The sequence below is a fragment of the Oncorhynchus tshawytscha genome, linkage group LG05 (genome assembly GCF_018296145.1).
Source record: "Oncorhynchus tshawytscha isolate Ot180627B linkage group LG05, Otsh_v2.0, whole genome shotgun sequence".
NCBI classification, from domain to species: Eukaryota; Metazoa; Chordata; class Actinopteri; order Salmoniformes; family Salmonidae; genus Oncorhynchus; species Oncorhynchus tshawytscha.
This window is the reverse complement of record NC_056433.1, coordinates 24,360,987-24,387,387: the sequence shown is the minus strand read 5'-3', so window position 1 is coordinate 24,387,387 and position 26,401 is coordinate 24,360,987. Positions and strand designations below refer to the sequence as shown.

At 44.9% G+C, this 26,401-nt stretch overlaps 1 protein-coding gene and 1 pseudogene across 3 annotated transcripts; both read left to right on the top strand.

Annotated features, from left to right (window-relative positions):
* Window positions 1–78: 78 nt before the first annotated feature.
* LOC112250349 (CAD protein) lies at window positions 79–26,310 on the top strand. Of its 3 annotated transcripts, XM_024420426.2 has the most exons (44): window positions 79–512; window positions 1,392–1,531; window positions 1,657–1,786; window positions 1,918–2,060; window positions 2,277–2,418; window positions 2,641–2,812; window positions 3,330–3,515; window positions 3,648–3,757; window positions 3,845–3,987; window positions 4,117–4,248; window positions 4,446–4,679; window positions 4,845–5,066; window positions 5,275–5,463; window positions 5,599–5,723; window positions 5,824–5,957; window positions 6,106–6,218; window positions 6,301–6,551; window positions 6,886–7,132; window positions 7,242–7,340; window positions 7,569–7,793; window positions 8,139–8,321; window positions 8,501–8,719; window positions 8,890–9,057; window positions 9,427–9,609; window positions 9,701–9,805; window positions 9,963–10,208; window positions 10,623–10,704; window positions 10,876–11,042; window positions 11,210–11,374; window positions 11,473–11,604; window positions 11,970–12,171; window positions 12,303–12,493; window positions 12,656–12,889; window positions 13,013–13,151; window positions 13,317–13,358; window positions 16,236–16,289; window positions 16,731–16,924; window positions 17,094–17,168; window positions 24,357–24,569; window positions 24,763–24,888; window positions 25,067–25,222; window positions 25,369–25,470; window positions 25,549–25,643; window positions 25,767–26,310. In XM_024420426.2, exons 1-44 carry the CDS (start codon window positions 431–433, stop codon window positions 25,864–25,866), a joined length of 6,792 nt encoding a protein of 2,263 aa, XP_024276194.1. In that variant the 5' UTR covers window positions 79–430; the 3' UTR covers window positions 25,867–26,310. The 3 variants fall into 3 exon arrangements, with proteins under 3 accessions (XP_024276194.1, XP_024276196.1, XP_024276195.1); XM_024420427.2 differs by lacking the exon at window positions 13,317–13,358 and having other exon boundaries at window positions 80–512; XM_024420428.2 differs by lacking the exons at window positions 13,317–13,358; window positions 16,236–16,289.
* LOC112251879 lies at window positions 6,696–6,816 on the top strand (annotated as a pseudogene).
* Window positions 26,311–26,401: the final 91 nt, after the last annotated feature.

Genomic DNA, 26,401 nt, shown 5'->3' with positions numbered 1-26,401 from the left:
CCAGTCTTCAAAGGCACAAAAGCCAGCCCTTTGAGATTGTGCCCTCCTTAAACGTGCTTACGCTCGTTTTTACGCTCTATGTAACCACGGCGAGGACGCTGAAAAAGTTCCACACTGCTAAGGCGGCGTGCTGAGCAGTGTGGATCCAACGTTCAGCTTTCGAAATACAACATTTCGACATATTTAACGCATTCTTTTGTTTGAAAATAACATAATTTGTCTTAGTTTTAACATAGTCAATTTTCAATTATTATTATTTGTTTTGCTCTTGCATCCTCATTAGCATCTGACCAACGTGTTTCACGTGGGCAAGCATTGCGGAACTGAAGCATCCATCAGACCAAAAAGCTGATTATTGCTTTCCATAATTGAATCAAAAATTGCGTTCATTCTGCACAATTACAGTATTGACATTTTTTATTTAAAAAAAATGGCAACCCTGATTTTAGAAGATGGGACCACCTTCAAGGGACGCCTTTTCGGGGCAAATGCGTCGGTGTCTGGTGAAGTTGGTAAGTCGTATTTTATGAGAAGGCAAATTGGCCCATTGATTCGCAACATCTGTATAACTAGCTCAGTTTAATATAATGATATCATCTTTTTTATTCTGACTGATGGCTATATGTTACCACAAAGTCAAATTTTATAGCTAAAAGCAGCTCTTCACCCAACCGTCTTCGGTTTCGCGCGAAATGTTCGAGTTTCCCCTTTGGTGCGGTCTTTACAGCGTATCTTCCCAAGCAGAACATACTATTTGACGAGTTGTCACGTGGTCCTTGTTTTTTTTTTGCGCAATGATGTGACATTAAGATTGTATCCTGTATTTTAAACCTTTATTCAGAAATTTGAATTACACCCAACATTTAAGCAATTGTCTGAGAATGGTGCTGGACCATCTGACATAAAAGAAAAGGGGACAGTTTGATGAAGTTTTAAATAAGGGTTAGAATCCATGCATGCCACATGATTGCGAAAATCACAGGGCCCTACCATGACCTATTGACTTCTTCCTTCAGCCCTATTTCGGTCTGTGGCGCAACTCGGTTTGACCTATTTATGAACATGTTTTGCCTATGCCCTATAAAGTATTTGTTGCTGTACCATGTCCCATACATTGTAATGCTTATGTATCTAGCATCCATTTAGATTGTAAGATCCATTTCTCTCATTAGAATTACTGAAAAATTGGGTAATTAGATGTTATGCTCCCCTACAAATTAAGTTTAGTTTAGCCAATAAGGTTTTTGCTGAAGTGCAAATGTCTAAAGTTCCAGTATCATCACCTTTCTAAATGTGCCAATCCTGAAATGTAGCACTTTTCACTGATGTACACTTTGCTATGAAAACTGGAAAGTTGACATGATGATTCCAGATGATTGTTTGTTTTGCAGTGTTCCAGACAGGCATGGTGGGCTACCCAGAGGCCCTGACTGACCCGTCCTACAGGTGTCAGATTCTCACCCTCACCTACCCTCTGCAGGGCAATTATGGCATACCCCAGGATGAGGAGGGTGACTTTGGACTCAGCAAGGTGGGTGGAGTTGGCTGTTGGGATGCTTCACAGAAGCGTCCCAACATAAATACTAGGTGGAGAAAATAAATATATTGACCCCAAGCGCCTGTTTGACTGTAATGTTCTATTCTGTTTCCCCTCAGTGGTTTGAGTCTTCTAAGATCCACGCTGCAGCCCTCATCGTCGGAGAGGTCTCCCAGAACCCCAGCCACTGGAGCTCAGCCATGTCTCTGGACCAGTGGCTCAAAGAGCAGGGCATCCCCGGCCTAGAGGGTCAGTAGAGTTAACATTCGGTACATCCTGGTACTGGATCAAATGTTGTCTGAATCTGTTTTGATGTGGTGCTGTTTGCAGTAGTGTCTACAATAGAGGTTGTAGTTGATGCGCTTGCTTTGATACTGTAGGAGTTGACACCCGCAGTCTGACCAAGAAGATCCGTGAGAAGGGAACCATGCTGGGGAAGCTTGTTGTGGACGGAACGTCGGAGGCCAACGTTCCATTGGACAACCCTGACCAGAGGAACCTGGTCAAGGAGGTGTCCATGAAGGTAAGGCAGTGCTGTTTTAAGTTTGGTCCCGTCATACTTTTTTTTTGTGTGTGTTTAGATCCTAAAACGTCCTCAATCGAATGCCAGTGGTTTTGTGTGGATTACTTAACGCTGATCACGTTCCAAGTCTGTGAAAAGTCGAATGTTTTGTCTCTCACCACAGTAGATAAGCAGAGGCTTATCAGAACTAATACGTGCCCTGTCTGTGTTGAGCAGGAGCCCCTGGTGTTCAACCCCAGTGGTACTGTCAGGATCACAGCAGTAGACTGTGGCATTAAGTACAACCAGATCCGCTGCCTGTGTCAGAGAGGGGCCTGTGTCACTGTGGTGCCCTGGGATCACCCACTGGACAGCACAGGTTAGTCACAGCACTGGGTTTCATATACGATTCACAGAGACACTGTACCATCACTCCCTGTTCCATTGTTTTCCCTCTTCTCTCACCTGCATTGATCTTTACCTTTGAGCTTCTGACCTGCAAAGTTGTGTTTCAGCCATTCAATTATGAAGTTCTATTGTGCAATAGTTAGTATTGTAATATTTGTTGTGGCTATGCTGACGAAGATGTGGTCCTTTTCAGATTTTGATGGGCTATTCATAAGCAACGGCCCTGGGGACCCCCAGTTCTGTAAGGAGACCATAAACAATGTGAGGAAGGTGGTGTGTGTGGATAACCCCAAGCCTGTGTTTGGAATCTGCCTGGGCCACCAGCTTCTCTCCCTTGTCATCGGAGCAAAAACCTACAAAATGAAGTTTGTACAGAGTACTAAATCTTAGTTGTGATTGGTGTCACTCTCTCTCTGCCTCAGCTCTTAAGTTCTGCTTACTTTCTTTGTTTTGCTTCAATGAGGACAGCCAGTGGTGCTGGCTATTGGTGCTGTTATTTGGCCACCTCCTCAATGTCAGTGCTTCCCAGGGCCCCTCTTTATTTATCTGGGAGCATTCTGGTGTGAAATGAGCTTTTCTGCTTAGCGCAGCAGTCTGGATGCAGCCTAGTGCATTGCTGAGGTGCTGGAAAGGCCTGGTTTGTTTTGGTAAGACTCCTGGGATTGTTACTTTGTTAGCGTTCTGTTTGTCCAAGGCCAGATGAGATGCCAGCTTCCTTTTGTCCCTCTGGAATGTTTGGCCATGCAGCTGTACAGTCAGTGGGTGGGAACAGAACAGTTCACTGGGTTAATAGTAAGACCTTTGCAGTGTTTGTGTCAAGTAAGGATTCTGTAAAATATAGGCCATTAAAGAATAGAATTAGACTAAAACAACTGTTTTTAGGTATGGAAATCGTGGCCATAACCAACCCTGCATCCACAAGGGCACGGATCGCTGTTTCATCACATCTCAGAACCATGGCTTTTCTGTGGACCCTCTCACCCTGCCTCAGGGCTGGGATGTGCTCTTCACCAACGCCAATGACCAGACCAGTGAGGGCATTGTGCACAACACCAAACACCTATTCAGGTACAACTACAAACTCTTGTGCTGCTTCCAGCCTTTCAACTTGTTTCATTGGAAAAAATGGTAGTCAACTAAATGACCCTCCATGATACAGGAAATTGATAACCAGATATTTTTTTACCTGTGTCATTTCAGTGTCCAGTTCCACCCAGAACACATGGCAGGCCCCACTGACCTGGTCAGTCTGTTTGATGTGTTTCTGGACACTGTTAGAGACCACAAGGAGGGCAAGAGTGGCAAACCAGGTTAGATGTGCGTTCATCTCCTCAACCCTCCTTACCTCTGTATTCCAGTTATAGGCTATAGTAACGGCCCTCTCTCCCTCCCTGCAGTGAAGCAGAGACTGACGGAGCACCTGACCTACCCTGGGTCTCCCAAGCCGGAAGAGTTTGTTCGGCCACGCAAGGTCCTGATCCTGGGCTCTGGGGGCCTCTCCATCGGACAGGCTGGGGAGTTTGATTACTCTGGCTCTCAGGTGAGACAAACTGCCAACACCAGTGAAGACTAACAGCAAATACAATGAGCCGTATAATTCAGTGTTGGTTCTCTCTAATTTAACAGTACTTGAACTAATCAGACAGTCGTCTATGTCCACCCCTCCAAGGCCATAAAAGCATTGAAGGAGGAGAACATTCAGACTGTGCTCATCAACCCCAACATCGCCACGGTTCAGACCTCCAAGGGACTGGCTGACAAGGTTTACTTCCTACCTCTCACCCCAGAGTACGTCACTGAGGTAAGGAAGGACATCGCTCCCTGCGCCGCCATCCAGTCATTTCAGATGAGTGCTCAGCAGAGCGTGTGCATTAAAACGCTCATATACTCAGAACTGATAGTAGAGAAGGAGCCATTTTGTCCCACAAGTTGTTATTGATATTTGGTCGTTCAGTCAATGAGTGAGAACTGACCATCTGCTCAATTTCCTCTGTCCAGGTGATAAAGAATGAGCGTCCAGACGGGGTCCTCCTGACCTTCGGGGGGCAGACTGCTCTGAACTGTGGGGTGGAGCTGACCAAAAGGGGTGTCCTGGAGAAGTATGCGGTGCGTGTGCTGGGGACACCAGTGGCCTCCATCGAGATGACTGAGGACAGGAAGATCTTTGTGGAGAAGATGGAGGAGATCAGTGAACACGTGGCGCCCAGCGAGGCTGCTCTGTCTGTGGAGCAGGTAAGGAGAGGGGCTTGGGACAAATGTCTCACTCCCTCACACACACATTGACTCATACTGAATCTATACTATTATTTTCTTGATTGTCACTTTATTCGTGGATTAGAACCATCTTAATGTTTGACTACTGTGGGCTTTTGCTGTGTATTTTATTCTGTGTTGTAGGCGGTGGCGGCTGCAGAGCGTCTAGGCTACCCTGTCCTGGTGCGCTCTGCCTTTGCCCTGGGCGGACTGGGCTCTGGCTTCGCCAATAACAGTGAGGAGTTGTCCTCTCTGGTGACCTCTGCCTTCGCCCACACCTCCCAGGTCCTAGTGGACAAGTCCCTGAAGGGCTGGAAGGAGATCGAGTATGAAGTGGTCAGAGACGCCTACGACAACTGTATTACCGTAAGTAGAGGGACGATACTATGCATCCGACTGTATTAAGGATCATTTTAAGAAAGTATATATTACTATGGAAGTACCATGTTATTATGCATTTGACTGTATTACAGCTATAGATTATACATCGTAGTTTGTGTGAAGCCTCCTTATCAATGGAGACGCAAGATCGATTGTGATTAAAGTGTTGTGTGTGTGTTCATCTGTGCTGTAGGTATGTAACATGGAGAACATTGACCCTCTGGGTATCCACACTGGGGAGTCGATTGTGGTGGCGCCCAGTCAGACGCTCAACGACTACGAGTACAACATGTTGAGGGACACCGCCATCAAGGTCATCCGACACCTGGGCATCGTGGGAGAGTGTAACATCCAGTACGCCCTCAACCCGGAGTCTGAACAGGTAATAGTCCATACTGACATTGTGAATAATTTTCTGAGATTTTATACTAGTGTTAAACCTCTGAAGCATGTTCTGATATTTTTACAATAATATTTATTCCGTATAGCAATCTAAATGGGTGTTTCTGTGCTCCAGTACTACATCATTGAGGTGAATGCCCGTCTGTCTCGGAGCTCAGCTCTGGCCAGTAAAGCTACAGGATATCCTTTGGCCTACGTGGCTGCCAAGCTGGGACTGGGCATCCCTCTACCTGTCCTCAAGTGAGTTTGGATTAAAGTCAGGTTAAGAATTTAATTTGTCAATTTATCTACTAATACCAAGGTTCTAACTGGTCATGGTAATGATTCTGCACTTGTCCAGGAACTCTGTGACCGGCCAGACCACGGCTAACTTTGAGCCCAGTCTGGACTACTGTGTGGTGAAGGTCCCTCGCTGGGATCTCAGCAAGTTCCTCCGTGTCAGCACCAAGATAGGCAGCTCCATGAAGAGCGTGGGTAAGAGGACGCGCACTGATGTGTTTATTAATCTGATTTGGGAGCAGCACAGTGCCTTATCTATAGAGGCAGATGATTCTACCACTTAGTGGCATTGCAGGTTTACACAAAGGAATTTGTTGATTAATCTACTTGTCTGACCTTGTAGGAGAGGTGATGGCAATCGGCCGCAGCTTTGAGGAAGCCTTCCAGAAGGCTCTACGGATGGTGGATGAGAACTGTGTGGGCTTTGACCACACCATCAAACCAGTGTCTGACGAGGTAAGCTCAGTCAGCACATTTTTCCCTCTTGGCTTCCTTTTTATGTGAACTGTTCAGACATGACTGTCCTTTGGTCTTACAGGAGCTGCAGACCCCGACAGACAAGCGTATCTTTGTGCTGGCGGCTGCTCTGAGGGCGGGCTACACAGTGGACCGCCTGTACGACCTGACCAAGATCGACCGCTGGTTTCTCCACAAGATGAAGAACATCGCGGACCATGAGAAGGTGCTGGAGTCGTACAACCAGGACGAGAGCGCCATGCCTCTGGAGGTGATGAGGAAAGCCAAGCAACTGGGCTTCTCAGACAAACAGATCGCCCTGGCTGTGCAGAGGTAAGGTACTGTGTTGTCAGAATGGTAGCCTGCTATTCGCACGCGTTTCAAAACATTAATAGTGGAGTCTGTTACATGAAGAAAATCTCATATAACCTATAAAAAGTAGGATCAAGATTGCTGTTGACAAAACTTGACTTGATTCTTCAGTGATGATACGATGGCAAGTCGGGACGCAGTTGGGTCATGTTCTGTGTGCCTAGTTTCAGTTCCCTTAAGCATTGTGTTCTTCAGTTGACGACATCGAGGCATTTGTCTGAGAAGGGCTTGATTGATTTGAAATGTCTTTTTTAAAATGAACTTGTCTGACCTTTGACCCTGCAACTCTCTCCAGCACGGAGCTGGCGATGAGGAAGCTGCGACGTGATTGGTGCATCTTGCCGGTGGTGAAGCAGATCGACACTGTGGCAGCAGAGTGGCCAGCCCAGACCAACTACCTGTACCTGACCTATAACGGAACAGAGAGCGACCTGGGCTTCAGCGAGCCCCATGTAATGGTGATCGGCTCCGGCGTTTACCGCATTGGCAGCAGTGTGGAGTTTGACTGGTGTGCTGTGGGCTGCATCATGGAACTCAGGAAGGTATGACTATTTATACTTTTTACAGAAGAGCTCTTAATAATAATAATAATAATAATAATAATAATAATAATATTGATAATGACATGATTTGCTGTCTCTCCCCCCCAAGATGGGCTATAAAACCATCATGGTGAACTATAACCCAGAGACTGTCAGCACAGACTACGACATGTGTGACCGTCTCTACTTCGATGAGATCTCCTTTGAGGTAAGAATGCTCGACTGATGGCATGGTCGTAACTCACTTTCTTTCAAACATTTTATTTTGTAGTTTTTCTTCATACAATATATAGCAATCGCCAACGTTCAAAGGTCCTAACTTACTTGATCTAATGCTTTTATCTCATAAACAAAGGCCCTCTACACCTCCATACCCTATTTAATGCATGGTATTATGCATGAACATGTAGCTCCATTGTCTCCTCTCTTCCTCCAGGTTGTTATGGACATCTATGAGATGGAGAACCCAGAGGGAGTAATCCTGTCCATGGGGGGCCAGCTGCCCAACAACATCGCCATGTCCCTCCACAGGCAGCAGTGTCGCATCCTGGGCACCTCCCCGGAGTTCATCGACTCTGCTGAGAACAGGTTCAAGTTCTCCCGCATGCTGGACACCATCGGCATCAGTCAGCCCCTGTGGAAGGAACTCACAGCGATTGAGGTAAGCACAGAATGTTAAGTTCATGTTTTAAGTATCCCTGTATTTCTGTTATTGCGGGGCTATCACTCAGTCAAGAGTGCGCCTGCACAGGGAGTCTTGTCGTTGATGGACCTAGCCTTGAGTGTAATGGCTACCTGGTAGTGTGTTCATATGGTATAGTAAACTTTGAAACTGGAACCTTGTCGTTGTGTCATTTCGAGTTAACACAGAACACTGCTTCTAATCTGTTTGAATTTCAAACCAGTAATGAAGATGCCTTGGTTGTTGATGAGCAATGCTATTGTTTTGATCTCAAGGTAGATGTAAATTGTGAATTTGATGTAATATTGTATCCTCCCCTCCCAGTCGGCCATGAAGTTCTGTGAGACCGTGGGCTACCCGTGTCTGGTGCGTCCCTCCTACGTTCTGAGCGGAGCAGCCATGAACGTGGCGTACACAGACAGCGACCTGGAGAAGTACCTGAGCAGCGCTGTGGCCGTGTCCAAGGAATACCCTGTGGTAATCTCCAAGTTCATCCAGGAGGCCAAGGTATGACTCAGTAATTGCTTGCCTACACAGATTGCAATGCCCTACTGCTTTTGTCATTAAAAGGATAATTCACTTAAATATAAATTACATTTTATTTTCAATGTGTAAAAAAAGTAGACAACCTTTTTTAAATATCCAGTGAGCCTCTAGTTTGGACCTGACTGGTGTCTCTGTTTCAGGAGATAGACGTGGATGCGGTGGCATGTGACGGTGTGGTGATGGCCATCGCTGTGTCAGAGCATGTGGAGAACGCTGGGGTGCACTCTGGGGACGCCACCCTGGTCACGCCCGCCCAGGATATCAACCAGAAGACCATGGAGCGCATCAAGATGATCGTCCACGCCATCGGCCAGGAGCTGCAGGTCACCGGGCCCTTCAACCTGCAACTCATCGCTAAGGTAGTCTTTCTAAAGGATGTTTTGGAGTTTCAAATCAGAGGTTGACGATCAATAACGAGTCAAACCGATAATCAACCACAACGAGTCAATCAAGTTTTCTGGTCTCTGCGGAATTTCCAATGGCTGGCCACCTGTTGCCTTTAATTGCAACGAGTGTGTTTTCTGGACAGGATGACCAGCTGAAGGTGATCGAGTGCAACGTCCGAGTCTCCCGCTCCTTCCCGTTCGTCTCGAAGACACTGGGAGTGGATCTGGTCGCCCTGGCAACACGTGTCATCATGGGAGAAGAGGTGGAGCCTGTGGGCCTGATGAAAGGAGTGGGCATCGTGGGCGTCAAGGTAACGGCGCAGACAAGTCAACAACCATTAAACACCCAAGTTTTAATTACCTCCACTAGTGACTTTCAACAATAGTCTTACGGGGTCCAGATTTGAAGAAGGCTATTTGCAGGGGGCTAGACATTTTTCTCTTAAAACCAGTATAAAAAATAATGCACAAACACAATTATCTTAAAGCACTTTTATTAAAATGTTGCTATAAGTTCATTTTAAGTGTTTTAAGATTAGCCTAATTCAGTGCAAACAATTGTTTAAATAATGGAACACATTTGTACTTAAAACACAGTTGACCTGCATCACATTAATGAATTTCTACTTTCCTGTCTGTTTTACTTGCACATCTTAATCTTGTGTGTCTCTCTCTCTCAGGTCCCCCAGTTCTCGTTCTCTCGCCTGGCTGGGGCTGATGTGGTTCTGGGGGTAGAGATGACCAGCACTGGGGAGGTGGCCTGCTTTGGAGAGAACAGATACGAGGCCTACCTGAAGGCCATGCTCAGCACAGGCTTCAAGATCCCCAAGAAGAACATTTTGCTCTCCATTGGCAGTTATAAGGTGACTACAATGAGATATGTATGCATCTATTGCTAATTTTCAAGGAAATTCATTTTGAGGCTAGCGCTACATAAATGTTCCTTGTTTCTAGAACAAGAGTGAGCTACTGCCTACTGTACAGGCTCTGGAGAGTCTAGGCTATGACCTGTATGCCAGTCTGGGGACCGCTGACTTCTACACTGAGCACGGAGTCAAGGTACATCACATCTAGTTTAAGTGGGAGCGTATCCACTTCTCAACAAAGTATATTAAAAAAAAATACCCTTTACATAATTTCCAGGAAAGATTGAGCAATTTTCAGTTCACATTCTTTAGTTACTTCCTGAATTAAACTGAATCCCCTCACCCTTCAGGTGATGGCAGTGGACTGGCCGTTTGAGGAAGAGGAGAGCGACTGCCCCAACAAGGACAAGCAGAGGAACATCTTGGAATACCTGGAGGACCACCACTTTGACATGGTCATCAACCTCTCCATGAGGAACTCTGGAGGCCGACGCCTCTCCTCCTTTGTAACCAAAGGTTACCGCACCCGCCGCATGGCCATCGACTACTCAGTCCCCCTCATCATTGACATCAAGTGCACCAAGCTATTTTTCCAGGTAGATTCGTTTTTTATTTCACCTATATTTAACCAGGTAGGCCAGTTGAGAACAAGTTCTCATTTACAACTGCGACCTGGCCTAGATAATGCAAAGCAGTGCTACAAAAACAAGAGTTACACACAGTCAATAACACAATAGAAAAATATATGTACAGTGTGCAAATGTAGAAGAGTAGAAAGGTAAGGCAATCAATAGGCCATAAAGGTGAAATAATTACTATTTAGCATTAAAACTGGAGTGATAGATGTGCAGATGTGCAAGTAGAGATACTGAGGTGAAAAAGAGCAAAAAGAGAAACAATATGCAGATGAGGTGATTTTGTGTGATGAGATGTTAGTCTTTTTTTTTTGAGCTAGCGATGATTGATTGCTGACTATCCTGATTTGAATTGTGTGCTGCTGTGATTTGTAGGCACTGCGTCTGGTTGGAGGCTTTCCGCCCGTCAAGACTCACGTGGACTGTATGACGTCACAGAAGTTGATTCGCCTGCCTGGTAAGCAGTAAAGCACCCTAAGCTTGGGCTGTGACTAAAAAATGGCTGTTAACTTAAAAAAAACAATCCCCCTGCTTTCTTCCTGTATTCAGGCAATACATGATGGCTACTTCAGTCAAGCTGTGGAACTGCAGGGTTTCTAAACAGTTCTAATTGAGTCCCCTCTGCCAGGTCTGATAGATGTGCACGTCCACCTGCGGGAGCCGGGTGCCACTCACAAGGAGGACTTCTCCTCGGGCACAGCGGCTGCCCTAGCAGGGGGCATCACCATGGTGTGTGCCATGCCCAACACGGCACCCGCCATCATCGACCTCAGCTCTCTCACCATGGTCCAGAAGGTAATGAGAGCATACATGGTCATTTAAGACATTCGCCACTGAATATTACAAATAAGTATGTTTCAGACATGAAATGATGCCTGTTTAAAAAAAAATAAAAATTATCAACCAATGCGGTACTTAAAGGTTTACTCACTCACTGTTGATCCAATGTTTTGTCCGCTCAGCTTGCCAAGGCAGGGTGTCGCTGTGACTATGCCCTCTATGTCGGGGCAGCTTCAGACAATGCTGCTGTCTTACCATCCATTGCCAGCTCCGCCGCTGGGCTGAAGATGTATCTGAACGACACCTACTCCACTCTGAAGATGGACAATGTCTCAGTTTGGATGGAAGTAGGAGACTAATCAACTGACTGAATGACGTCTTTGATTGATATCATTCGGAAGTGTTTCTGTTGATCTGAACAGTACTTTCTCTTTCTGTGAACTAGCACTTTGAGAAATGGCCCAAGCACCTACCAATCGTGGCTCACGCAGAGAAGCAGACGGTGGCAGCCATCTTGATGGTGGCCCAGCTCTACCAGAGAGCTGTTCATATCTGCCACGTGGCCAAGAAGGAGGAGGTAAGATGGCCACCTGGAACATCACATACATACAGATGAAGCACTGCCACGTGGCCCATTCATAGTCTCCAGAGGGAATGAGGTGTCAACCAAGGCACACAGTAAGTAACCTTTTAGTTGTTTTTTGGAAGGAGTCATCACCGATTCCTTTCATTTAAGATCAACTGCAAGACCCCACAGTAGTAAGTACAAGACAAAGGATATAGCACTGCTCTTATGTTCTAAAATAAGACTTTGCCTACAGAAGTGTGATCTATGCCATTTGAAATGATTCATTATGAGCCAGAAACAGACCAGAACAGACACAGGATAGTTTGTAATGAATTTGCTGAGTAACGGTTGGCATCTATTCCATCCTTCCCCAGATTCTGATCATCCGCGTGGCCAAGCAGAAAGGCATCCAGGTGACGTGTGAGGTGGCGCCCCATCACCTCTTCCTGTGTGAGGAGAACGTGGCGGACATCGGGGATGGCCGGGCGCAGGTACGCCCCATGCTGGGAACCCGGGAGGACATGGAGGCCCTCTGGGAACACATGGACATCATTGACTGCTTCGCAACCGACCACGGTGAGGAGGGCTCCATTAACCCCTACCTTCAACATACTGCTTCAGTTATTATTTATTTTTTATATACTCAACTTGTAACTATGTTGGCATACAACAGCCTTGATAATATTTCTGTATGTTTTGGCTAACAGCCCCCCATTCAGTGGAGGAAAAGAATTCCGAGAAGCCCCCCCCAGGCTACCCTGGCCTGGAGACCATGCTGCCTCTCCTCCTCACCGCCGTCAGCGACGGGCGCCTCACCGTCGACGATATCATCAAGCGCTTGTACGACAACCCTCGCAAGATCTTCTCCCTACCCGCACAGGACAACACTTATGTAGAGGTAGCTACAGACACACAGCAATAGGTGTTTTTCCATGTAAATTGGTCATCATGGCAAGGATTTATTCTCCTTGGGTTACCACATTGAAATACAAAGAGGGGTTGAAGGGACTGGCTTTTCAAGACCATTCTTGATGTCTAAAGACCTGCTGTCTCCCACCAGGTGGACCTGGAGCAGGAGTGGGTCATCCCCAAACACATGCAGTTCACCAAGTCCAAGTGGACGCCTTTCGAAGGCATGAAGGTGAAGGGCAAGGTCCGCAGAGTGGTTCTCAGAGGAGAGGTGGCCTACATCGACGGACAAGTGCTGGTCCCTCCTGGTTATGGAGAGGATGTGAAGACTTGGCCTGCACCCATCCCCACCCAGCCCCCTGAGCCGGTGAAAGAAGTCCAACCGGTACAGTCCCACCCATTTCTGTTCTGCCCTTTCACATAAGTGTGCTGCTATTCAACCTACAGTTATGTGATGTAGCATACTAGCAGGCATTGGCCGTGACAGGCATTGGCTATTGTGTGGTAGACCCCAGAGCACCCGCGGCTGACCTCGCCGTGTGAGGGCATCCGTACCCGTGCCCCGAGCCCTCGCCGCTCCGCTGGGGATGGCCGCTACATGCTCCCACCCCGTATCCACAGGTCGTCTGACCCGGGCGTTACACCAGGTACTACAACTCCCACATCCCCTTCTCTCCCCCAGAGCCTGGTTGTCACTTAACTGAAGTTGCCTCAATAGTTTGTCTTACACAGCTGAGCGCCTGCTTGTTTTGGCAAAGTGCTTTGTGAATGTCTGTTTCAATAAATTGGATATTCACTGTGTCCATCTACAGGTTTTAGGACAATACACACAAAATGGCGCTTGGATTTCGTTGGTAAACCTTTTAGTCTGCATCTATGAACCTACTGATCATGTGATTTAAGCGCACTGTATATAAAGTGTTTTATGATAAAGCAAATCATTTGCGTTTCTCTACTGTAGGCAGTATGGTCAATTAGTACTAAGAGGAGTACATTTGCTTATTTTTAAATGAGAGCTCTAAGTAAACTCAGCAAAAAAATAAACGTCCCTTTTTCAGGACCCTGTCTTTCAAAGATAATTCATAAAATCCAAATAACTTCACAGATCTTCATTGTAAAGGGTCTAACTTCTTGACGCTACCCATCCCGTTAGCGGGATCATTTCCATCAGCAACCGCTCAATAGCATAGCGCAACAGTCAAATAATATTACTAAAAAAAATAATATTCATGAAATCACAAGTGCAATATTGCAAAACACAGTTTAGCCTTTTGTTAATCCTCCTGTCTCAGATTTGAAATTATGCTTTACAGCGAAAGCAATCCAAGCGTTTGTAAGTTTATTGATAGCATAGCATAACATGTACACCTAGCATCAGGAAGCTTGGTCACGAAAATCAGAAAAGCAATCAAGTTAATCGGTTACCTTTGATTTTCGGTTGTTTTCACACACGAGACTCCGTTACACAACAAATGTTCCATAAAGATGGTTTTTATACCCAAAATACCAACGTTTGTTTGTTGCGTTGTGTTCGGAAAGAGCGGTCACGACAACGCAGACGTATATTCCAAATGATATCCATAATGTCCACAGAAACATGTCAAATTTTTTTATAATCAATCCTCATGTTTTTAAGATATATATCAACAGAGTGTGGTTTTTCAATAACCGTGGGAGGAACAATGGCTGCTTTACTTAGTTGCGCAAAAACTCAGAGCCCTCACCTATCCACTTAGGCAATGTGATCCTTCACGCTCATTTTTCAAAATAAAAGCCCGAAACTGTCTAAAGACTGACACCTTAGGGAAGTCATAGAAAAAGGAATCTAGTTGATATCCCTTTAAATAGAGGAAAGGCTTGCATAGGAACAGAGGTTTCAAAATAAGAGGCACTTCCTAATTGGATTTTCCTCAGGCTTTCGCCTGCAATATCAGTTCTGTTATACTCACAGACAATATTTTGCCAGTTTTGGAAACTTTAGTGTTTTCTATCCTAATCTGACAATTATATGCATCTTCTAGTTTCTGGGGCTGAGAAATAGGCAGTTTCAAATGGTTATGTTTTTTAGCCAAAAACAAACATACTGCCCCCTACACGCAAAAGGTTAAACACTGTTTCCCATGCTTGTTCAATGACCCATAACAAGTAATGAACATGCACCTGTGGAACTGTCGTTAAGACACTAACAGCTTACAGATGGTACGCAATTAAGGTTACAGTTATGAAAACTTAGGCCTCTTTAGTGTCCTTTCTACTGACACTGAAAAACACAGATGCCCAGGGTCCCTGCTCATCAGCGTGCTGCAATGAGGCGTGAGGATAGCAGAAATGGCCAGGGCAATAAATTGCAATGTCTGTACTGTGAGATGCCTGAGACAAGACAGACAGCTGATCGTCCTCGCAATGGCAGACCACATGTAACAACACCTGCACAGGATCTGAACATCACACCTGCGGGACAGGTACAGGATGGCAACAACTGCCCGAGTTACACCAGGAACGTACAATCCCTCCATCAGTGCCCAGACTGTCCGCAATAGGCTGAGAGAGGCTGGACTGAGGGCTTGTAGGCAGGTCCTCACCAGACATCTCCGGCAACAACGTTGCCTGTGGGTACAAACCCACCTTCGCTGGACCAGACAGGACTGGCAAAAAGTGCTCTTCACTGACGATTCATGGTTTTGACTCACCAGGGGTGATGGTCGGATTCGCGTTTATCGTCAAGGGAATGAACGTCACATAGAGGCCTGTACTCTAGAGCAGGATTGAGATGGTGTGTCACAGCATCATCGGACTGAGCTTGTCATTGCAGGGAATCTCAATGCTGTGTGTTACAGGGAAGACATCCTCCTCCCTCATGTGGTACCCTTCCTGCAGGCTCATCCTGACATGACCCTCCAGCATGACAATGCCATACTGCTCATTCTGTGCGTGATTTCCTGCAAGACAGGAATGTCCGTATTCTGTCATGGCCAGCAAAGAGCCCGGATCTCAATCCCATTGAGGACAGGTCTGGGACCTGTTGGATCGGAGGGTGAGGGCTAGGGCCATTCCCTCCAGAAATGTCCAGGAACTTGCAGGTGCCTTGGTGGAAGACTGTGGTAACATCTCACAGCAAGAACTGGCAAATCTGGTGCAGTCCATGAGGAGGAGATGCACTGCACTACTTGATGCAGCTGGTGGCCACACTAGAAAGTGACTGTTGATTTTGACCTCCCTCCCTTTGTTCAGGGACACATTATTCCATTTATGTTAGTCACGTCTGTGGAACTTGTTCAGTTTGTCTGACTCTTGTGTTCATACAAATATTTACACATGTTGAGCTTGCTGAACGTTAACGCAGTTGACAGTGAGAGGACCTTTCTTTTTTTGATGAGTTTATATTGGTCCACCTACAGCTCTCTGATGCTTAAGATCTTTTAGTCGGCCATTTGCTATGTTCTTTCTTCACCCATTAACAAGACACTTCACACACAGCCACTATCAGATGATTTCAGTTTGAAATGAATGATGAGTTGTTGATTAACGTTTGATTCACGTCACTGTCTTTGTAAGAAACAATGGCCAGATGAAATTATGCTCAATGCCACAATCGCAAATGTATTAATAACCCAAATGATATTAGCGTTTCATGTCAGTATACTGGCTAATTGCTATAGTATTGTCTAAATGACTAGTTTTGTATTGTCTCTAACACTTGTGTTCTAACTCTGTCATGATATTCTAAACAGCTGAAGATTCAAGGGAAAGAGCATTAAGAAGAGCATTTGAAGAATTAAGAGAAGGTTTGAAGCTTGTTTTAGCGCAGCGCTGCTGTTATGCCTAATACTAACCTCTTGTCTAGATGTGCCATTTTTGCGGCTGCTTTGGTGTAATTCTGGCAATGCATTTCAATGGAGTTATACTGGTAGTTTCTTTGGACACTTGTATTGCATTGCATGATTGGTTGTAGAGCGGTTGTAATTTACATTCCTTCCAATTAGTTGCTGCACTATCCATGTCGCTTTGCTTGGAGCGCACTGCTTTCCTAACGCTTGGACCATTTCGAAAGGAAAAAGGGACAAACTTACTTTGAAATATGGTGTAATCAGTGCTTTTGTTGGTCACGCATCAGGAAATGGAAACAACTGCAGTCCTTTTAGGAGATGCTGCTGAACTAATGAATATTAACACACGTTAGATTTCTCCTGTGGTATTTGAAGTGTTTGCTGTTTCTCTGTTCCCAGAGATGGCCCCCGCAGCTGGGGATGGCTCCAGCCATCCCCCTCCCCTGGCCAGGGTCCTGTCCCCCCGGGCTGAGGCAGGGTTGGGGGTAGCGGTAGGGCAGACCCAGACCCTGACCCACCTCCAGACCTCCCCCCTACTGCACCCCCTAGTGGGACAACACGTCCTCTCTGTCAGGCAGTTCAGCAAGGAACAGGTACTCCACATAAATGGCCAGGGAAAGATTTCCTGAAGTACATATGTGCTTTTACATTTATGGAAATTGTAAAATATTTTGTCTTAATATATTTTTTGTTATGGTGGACCCCAGTAAGACTAGCTGTTGCGAATGGGGAAAACAAATCTAAAATTTGTATCTATTTCAGATTTCTCACTTGTTTAATGTGGCCCATACTCTTCGCCTGATGATTCAGAAAGAGAGAACCCTGGACATCCTGAAGGTAAGTGTTTTTTTTCAAACTCTAATGTTAAGAATGACCGTGCGGTAATACTTAGGGATGTACCGATTTTACTGGTGCACATCGGTCCCTGGTTCAAATTTGGGGGGAATACGGCTGCATTGGTCTGCGGACCCCAAACCAATCCAAATGTAGCACGCATCGGTCAGGAAAACAATTCAAACGCTGATTCCGAATCACTGATTCTGAATCAGAATCGCTGATCGCTGAGTTTTACTCATTTTTAGTGCTGTGGCAATTTTGTCAGCCGGTTATTATCATGCAAAAGTCTGCCATTAATTTACATTAACATGTTTAGCCTCCACACATGCAAGCCGTTGCGTGCCTTTGGGACTACATTATTTAGTGTATATTAAAATGTTGTTCAACATCACAATAAATCCATTATTTATGTTAGTCGGGTCTAAAGAAACATTGAGACGAAGAAAAAGTATTTCAGGAGAACAGAATATGAGTCGGCCTACTGTAGGCCGACGTTATCTGGCTATGCTCCATGCTATAGGCTCTAGACTTGTTCATTTAGCTGACAAGATAAGCTGAAGTCCTGTGCCATGATTTTTATAGTGAGAACAATTTAATTTGACTGAATAAAATAAAGGATATTGTTCCCCGTTAGAGAACCACTCCATATGTGCAGTTGCTATCTTGAGCATGAAAGTGATCATTTGAAACAGGTCCTAAATACTAGATTTAGAGTTATTTGGCAACTTCAGTTGTGAATGATACAAACATTAAAGTCTTAGAAATCAAAACACACATGGGCTGCATGGTGCGACTGTAGGCTATTGATCTGAGAAGGTAGCAAAAAGGCTTGTGCTCTGTTCCTTGCTTCAGGCTGCACAGCTGTTCTCAAGGGATCATATTTTCACTCATCAGACTATTCTCAATTTAATCTTGTCTGTACTATGTAACATTTGATTTAGAATGGCCCATTTTCAAATAGGAGCATGTGCTAAAAATTAGAGCACTTATTCATTCTAAGCATCAACCACCTTTAAGGAACAATCTCTCACTGCCCCAACAAGTGATATTCCACCCGAACTCTGTATTAGGATATTTCAAATAAAATACAAAGCCTACAATTAGTGACTAACTGTAAGCCGCCCTGCACAATCGATGAACCAACCACATCGCCTAGGGCTTTACGTTCTCTCCCAGACTCATTGATAGACATTTTGAGCCTTGCATAAGGTAACCGGTATGTCCAGCATGGGTTACACAGTCTACACTCAATGGTCATTACTTACATTTGTTTAATTTTGTAGTATAGGCTAGACCAATTATGTAGCAAAGACCTCTTAAATCAGTTTTGTTTATCTGCCATACCTAATGTGGTAGGTTATGTTTTGTATAACATTTTAATTCAGTTTTTTGGTCAGTGTTTGGGCTCATAAGCCTATGCAGAAGCTCTAAGCATGTGGGTGTTTTTGAATTAATCATCACCTTAGAAATTGCTGTCCATTTCATTGTTAGGCTTTAAAACAACATGTTTTATACTGTTTCAACCTCCAAATTGATCAGTGAGTTGAGTTTTTTTTATTTTATTTTTTTTTATTTTTTTTTTTTATACACTACGATAGGCCTACTGTTTAGATTGATTTTCATTTTTAGAGGGACAACAGAGCCCTGAGTACCGGCATTAGGACCGGATGATCGTTAGCATTTTGGGGACTACCAAAGCATGTCCAGAGTGCATAAAAGGAGATTACCATGAATTTTACTGTGGCCATAATACGGTCACTGCAACAGCCCTACTCATCTCTTTCTACTTTCATGAAAATACCTCGTCTTTTGTGTGTCCTCTCCTTCAGTGTCGAACTACGCATGTACGTTGCCTTCAGAAAGTATTCACTCCACTTGTTCCACATTTTGTTGTTTAAATCCGGAATTTAAAATGGAGTCATTTAGATTTTTTTTTGTTTGTTACTGGCCTACACACAATGCCCCATGTCAAAGTGGAATATTTTGTAACATTTTACACATTAGTTAAATATTAAACTGAACTGTTTTGATTCCATAAGTATTCGACTCCTTTGTTATGGCAAGACCAAGTTCAGGGGTAAAAATGTGCTTAACTAGTCATACGTTGCATGGACTCGTTCTATGTGCAATAAGTGATTTTTGAGTGACTACCTCCATCTCTGTACCCCACACATACAATTATCTGTAAGGTCCCTCAGTCGAGCAGTGAATTTCAAACACGGATTCAGCCATAAAGACAAGGGAGATTTTCCAATGCCTCGCAAAGAATGGTAGAGGGGTAACCTTTTTTTTTTTTTTTTTAAGCAGGCATTGAATATCCCTTGGCATGGTGAAGTTATTAATTACACTTTGGATGGTGTAACCAAGTCACTACAAAGATACAGGCGTCCTTCGTAACTCAGTTGTTGGAGAGGAAGGAAACCGCTCAGGGATTTCACCATGAGGCCAATGGTGATTTTAAAACGGTTCGAGAACAACATTGTAGTTACTCCACAACACTAACCCAATTGACAGAATGAAAAGGAAACCTGTACAGAATAAAAAATATTCCAAAACATGCATCCAGTTTGCAACAAGGCTCTAAAGGTAATACTGCAAAAAATTGTGACAAAAATGGACTTTTTACCCAGAATACAAAGTGTTATTTTGGGGTAAATACTACACATTGAGTACCCCTCCATATTTTCAAGCATAATGGTGGCTGCATCATGTTATGGGTATGCTTGTAATCGTTAAGGACTAGGGAGTTTTTTAGGCTAAAGAAACTGAATGGAGCTAAGCCCAGGCAAAATCCTAGAGGAAAACCTGGTTAAATCTGCTTTCAACCCAACACTGGGAGATTTAATTCAGCGGGACAATAACCTACAACACAAGGCCAAATATACACTGGAGTTGTATACCAAGAAGAAAGTGAATGTTCTTGAGTGGCAGAGTTAGTTTGGACTTGAATCTGCATGAAACTGGTTGTCTAGCAATGATCAACAACCAATTTTACAGAGCTTGAAGAATTTGTATAAGAATAATGGGCAAATGCTTGCCACTCCATGTGTGGAGAAAGCTCTTACAGACTTATCCAGAAAGACTCTACTGTAATTGCTGCCAAAGGTGCTTCTACAAGTATTGCGTCAGGGGTGTGTGAACTTGTGAGATTTCACTTTCGTTAAATTAGCAAACGTATAAAAAATAATCATAATTTACTGTCAACAACGTATACGAGATGCACTTCAGCCCAGCTTGAAACAAAGGGAAAATCGGGTGCTCAACTGAGGGACTTAAAAATCAGAGCCTTGAAGGCAATTCATCCTGAAAACGTAAGCCTGTTTGCTTGCTTGTCCCGTCAATAAATATATCGGATTTATGCAGCAACGGTGCTCCTTTTTTCTTTATTCTCTCGGATAGTCACCAGGTGAAGTATTCTGGGGTAAGGAATGTTTTATGTTTCACTGTCATTATGGGGTATTGTGTGTAGATGGGTGAGAGCGAAATTGGTTTAATCAATTTTGAATTCAGGCTGTAATGTACAACGTGGAATAAGTCTAGGGGTATGCATACTTTCTGAAGGCACTGTGACGGTCATTGATATTCAAGTCAATTTGAATTCCAAACAACCCCAGGGAATATTGGAGCTTAGTCAAACTGCCCTGCTTTGCACGCTGACCAATGTGAGGTAGGCGGCCTGTTCCTGACCTTTCACATCTGCGCAGCACCGTCCGCATTCAAATGATAAAGTAGCTTGTGGGATATTAGGCTTTATTAAGTGACAATTTAGGTAATTTGCTAGATTATTGTTATCTGTGTGCTTTTGAAATTGGTGTTTTACCGGAATAAAAGTAGGCTACCCGAAACAACTAGCTGTAGGCTACCTGCTGAATGGGGCTTTCAATAGATTTTCAGGTTCACCATTGGCAATAGTTTTTGCTTTAAACATGCAGTGTTTGTTTTTTGTTTTAAAAAAAAACATTTTTTTGATCATTTCATAAGGACAGCAATCACTGCGAGGTGCACTGCATGGCCAAAGCGGGAGAAAGGAAGCTCATCAAAGTGGTCAAAACCATTTAGATTTTGTGATGGGGATGAATGCCGAAGTTATGTATGTATGTATGATGAACAAGTGATGTCAAAGGATCATGAACAAGTGAGTCAAAGGATCATAGCGTTCACCTGGTCAGTGTCATGGAAAGAGCATGTTTTCGTAAACTATAAATATGGGTACATTAGCAGTTTAAACCCAATCTGCAAAAATGATGAGTTAACTACTGGTTGGTGTAACCAAAGTAGGGGGGGGGGACAAAAACAGGCTACCCCCCCCCCCTTATCTGATAGATGCCTGGTCTCTCTTATGGCTCAGATCAGGTGTCTACATAGTACGTACACTATAGACATGTTATTTACACACACAAGCTCCATCAGCAGCTGATTATTACAATGTAAAATGTGTGTTTATGCAACAAATGTTAGTGCATTGACTTGTTCTTTTAATCAATCCGAATCGCTCCAACTCGTTTCACACTAAAACGTATCGGAGCCCATGTATCTAGATGGTTATTGAATCGTCTTGAAAGGGAAATGTGTACATTCCTAGTAATACTCAGACAAGCTAGAAATTGCAGGAGAGAAACTCCTGTGTTTCTGGGACACTGAAGTCCATGGAGAACAAGAGCACCTCCTCCCAGCTGCCCACTGCACTGAGGCTAGGTAACACGGTCACCACCGATAAATCCATGATTATTGAAAACTTCAAGCATTTCTCAACAGCTGGCCATGCCTTCCGCCTGGCTACTCCAACCTCGGCCAACAGCTCCGCACCCCCCGCAGCTACTCGCCCAAGCCTCTCCAGGTTCTCCTTTACCCAAGTCCAGATAGCAGATGTTCTGGAAGCGCTGCAAAACCTGGACCCGTACAAATCAGCTGGGCTTGACAATCTGGACCCCCTATTTCTGAAACTATCCGCCGCCATTGCCAACCTGTTCAACCTCTCTTTCATATCGTCTGAGATCCCCAAGGATTGGAAAGCTGCCGCAGTCATCCCCCTCTTCAAAGGGGGAGACACCCTGGACCCAAACTGTTACAGACCTATATCCATCCTGCCCTTCCTATCTAAGGTCTTCGAAAGCCAAGTCAACAAACAGGTCACTGACCATCTCGAATCCCACCGTACCTTCTCCGCTGTGCAATCTGGTTTCCGAGCTGGTCACGGGTGCACCTCAGCCACGCTCAAGGTACTAAACGATATCATAACCGCCATCGATAAAAGACAGTACTGTGCAGCTGTCTTCATCGACCTTGCCAAGGCTTTCGACTCTGTCAATCACCATATTCTTATCGGCAGACTCAGTAGCCTCGGTTTCTCGGATGACTGCCTTGCCTGGTTCACCAATTACTTTGCAGACAGAGTTCAGTGTGTCAAATCGGAGGGCATGCTGTCCGGTCCTCTGGCAGTCTGGGGTGCCACAGGGTTCAATCCTCGGGTCGACTCTTTTCTCTGTATATATCAATGATGTTGCTCTTGCTGCGGGCGATTCCCTGATCCACCTCTACGCAGACGACACCATTCTATATACTTCCGGCCCGTCCTTGGACACTGTGCTATCTAACCTCCAAACGAGCTTCAATGCCATACAACACTCCTTCCGTGGCCTCCAATTGGTCTTAAACGCTAGTAAAACCAAATGCATGCTTTTCAACCGTTCTCTGCCTGCACCCGCACGCCTGACCAGCATCACCACCCTGGATGGTTCCGACCTTGAATATGTGGACATCTATAAGTACCTAGGTGTCTGGCTAGACTGTAAACTCTCCTTCCAGACTCATATCAAACATCTCCAATCGAAAATCAAATCAAGAGGTGGCTTTCTATTCCGCAACAAAGCCTCCTTCACTCACGCCGCCAAACTTACCCTAGTAAAACTGACTATCCTACCAATCCTCGACTTCGGCGATGTCATCTACAAAATGGCTTCCAACACTCTACTCAGCAAACTGGATGCAGTCTATCACAGTGCCATCCGTTTTGTCACGAAAGCACCTTATACCACCCACCACTGCGACTTGTATGCTCTGGTCGGCTGGCCCTCGCTACATATTCGTCGCCAGACCCACTGGCTCCAGGTCATCTACAAGTCCATGCTAGGTAAAGCTCCGCCTTATCTCAGTTCACTGGTCACGATGGCAACACCCATCCGTAGCACGCGCTCCGGCAGGTGTATCTCACTGATCATCCCTAAAGCCAACACCTCATTTGGCCGCCTTTCGTTCCAGTACTCTGCTGCCTGTGACTGGAACGAATAGCAAAAATCGCTGAAGTTGGAGACTTTTATCTTGCTCACCAACTTCAAACATCAGCTATCTGAGCAGCTAACCGATCGCTGCAGCTGTACATAGTCTATCGGTAAATAGCCCACCCATTTTTACCTACCTCATCCCCATACTGTTTTTATTTATTTACTTTTCTGCTCTTTTGCACACCAATATCTCTACCTGTACATGACCATCTGATCATTTATCACTCCAGTGTTAATCTGCAAAATTGTAATTATTTGCGTACCTCATGCCTTTTGCACACAATGTATATAGACTCCCCTTTTTTTTCTACTGTGTTATTGACTTGTTAATTGTTTACTCCATGTGTAACTCTGTTGTCTGTTCACACTGCTATGCTTTATCTTGGCCAGGTCGCAGTTGCAAATGAGAACTTGTTCTCAACTAGCCTACCTGGTTAAATAAAGGTAAAATAAACTCATTTCAGAGTAGCCAGTTGGGCCGTTCCATAAAGCCCATTTGTCACCCAGAGTTTGAATCATCAGCAGGACCTCAACAGGAAGCATGACTAAGTTCTGATTTCTCTCTTGGTTATCTCGCCCTTGGCGTGCGATGAGCCATTGTCCTTCAGATGAAACACATAGGAGCAGGTGTGCTGTTTAAAAATAAATCTACCAGTCCCATTCGAAATGACATCATATGGTACTTGACATCATTAAATCCAGACAACAATACAAGCAACACCTGCCACCTGTTTGTGTCTATGCCTAAAGATCACATAGAACTAGTTTTGCCACTTGGGTCAGTAAATCTGTTGTAAGAATATGGAAATGCTGTGTGTGCCCTGAAATGCCTGAATACTGAGCTCAGAGAGATGTTGTACACTAGTCTGTTATTTGTCTTAGACCCCTGTGTGTGTTACTCTCTCAGGGTAAGGTGATGGCGTCCATGTTCTACGAGGTCAGCACGCGCACCAGCAGCTCGTTTGCGGCGGCCATGCAGCGTCTGGGCGGCTCTGTGGTCCATTTCTGTGAGGCCACCTCCTCGTCGCAGAAGGGTGAATCTCTGGCCGACTCGGTCCAGACCATGAGCTGCTATGCTGACGTTCTGGTGCTCCGACACCCCATGCCAGGGGCTGTAGAGGTGAGCAGCGGTGTCGATTCGCCATGTTACAACTTCACTTAAATTTGCCCTGTCATGTTCATTAGGCAAGATGTTCTGAGAAAACACTTTGAAACAACAGTGGTACCACCTAAACACTGAGCATATCTCTTGTATCAGTTATTGAGTGAGAAGCTGCACTTGCTGTATCTGACATGTTTATCTCCAACTGTAGTCTGCAGCGAGGCATTGCCGGAAGCCAGTGATCAACGCTGGGGACGGGGTCGGGGAGCACCCCACTCAGGCCCTGCTGGATGTGTTTACCATCAGAGAGGAGCTGGGCACGGTCAATGGCATGACGGTGAGAAGAGCCCTCAAACCTCTGCTTTTTATGTTCTGACAGTGTTTTTATATGAAACGGAACTAAGATCTGGAACCTGACTGGGTATTTTAATTTCTAATCAGCCGCTCCCTGGTGACGGCACCCCTGCCTGGTAAGTTAACATAGCCAATGTCCTGACTGGTCTCTGTCTCTGTAGATCACCATGGTAGGAGACCTGAAGCACGGACGCACTGTGCATTCCTTGGCCAGGCTGCTCACCCAGTACAGGATCACTCTGCGCTACGTCGCCCCAAAGAACCTGCACATGCCCTCCGAGATCATCGACTTTGTGGCCTCCAAAGGCATCAAGCAGGTGGGGGGATCACAGGGGCCATTTTGGGGAAGAACAGATGTCTCTGAATCAAAAATATCAATGGCACGGACTTCTAGTATGTAGGTGTCCTTTTCGCACGGTATGCACTACATAAAGCACTAACCTATGTCCTTGTGGCTGTGCAGGAAGAGTTTGAGAGCATCGAGGAGGCACTGCCTGACACTGACGTGCTCTACATTACCAGGATCCAGAAGGAGAGGTTTTCCTCAGAGGAAGAGTACAAAGCGGTAAGGATGGGGTTTCACTAACCTGTGAGGCTGGCCCTAGTGTTTGATCAGTGCTAAAGGACATGTGTTTTCATCCAGTGCTTCGGTCAGTTCATCCTTACCCCACACATCATGACTGGAGCCAAGAGGAAGATGGTGGTGATGCATCCTCTACCGAGAGTCAATGAGATCAGGTACGGATGTTCCCTGATTACAATGCAGCTCTTCATTATTTCTCCTTTGATTCACTAATGTTTGCAAATTCTAGTTAATGAATTAAGTGATTTAGCGTCATGTTTACTTTCTCTCTCTTGCAGTGCGGAAGTGGACACAGATCCTCGTGCTGCCTACTTCCGGCAGGCTGAGAATGGCATGTATATCCGTATGGCCCTCCTGGCCACAGTGATGGGTAGATGAGGGGTGTGTGTAGAGTGGACACCCCACTGTTAGGACCGCAAAACCAACCGGGACCAATTGAGAAATCGATAATCTAATTGCTCCAACAGTCTCTATACAGTCACGTTTGGTGTGTACTCTTGAACCCTGTTTTTTTTTTTTGCCACCTCCCAGATTGAATTTGTATTGTCAGTTAACAACAATTAGCTTGACTGTTACAGTATTGTCATCATTCTGAGTACAATTTGAGAAACATGTTTCATAGAACCAATATCAATATGTAGTTTATAGAATAGTTTATTTCTGTGTCACTGTTGACGAGTCATCTGGTTTTATTGTATGGGGAAAAGGAATACAGACTGCTCATCAGAAGGTGGAACCATTGCAGAACATCCTTTTTATGCAGGAGAATTGTTATGCTGATTGTGCTTTATAAATAATATAATAAAATGTCAACACTTTCAAGGGTTTTGTACATGAGTTTATTCCATTAACCTCTGAAAATAGCTATTCTCATGTGGATGTGGTTCTGCCTAGGGCTTCTACCCAGTTGTCT

Coding starts and splice junctions, on each gene's coding strand:
- LOC112250349 (XM_024420426.2), top strand. CDS start 431: ATGGCAACCCTGATTTTAGAAGATGGGACCACCTTCAAGGGACGCCTT. Junction 13,359..16,235: donor ATGGCGCTTGGATTTCGTTG/GTAAACCTTTTA, acceptor TATTCTAAACAG/CTGAAGATTCAAGGGAAAGA. Junction 25,471..25,548: donor CAGAGGAAGAGTACAAAGCG/GTAAGGATGGGG, acceptor GTTTTCATCCAG/TGCTTCGGTCAGTTCATCCT.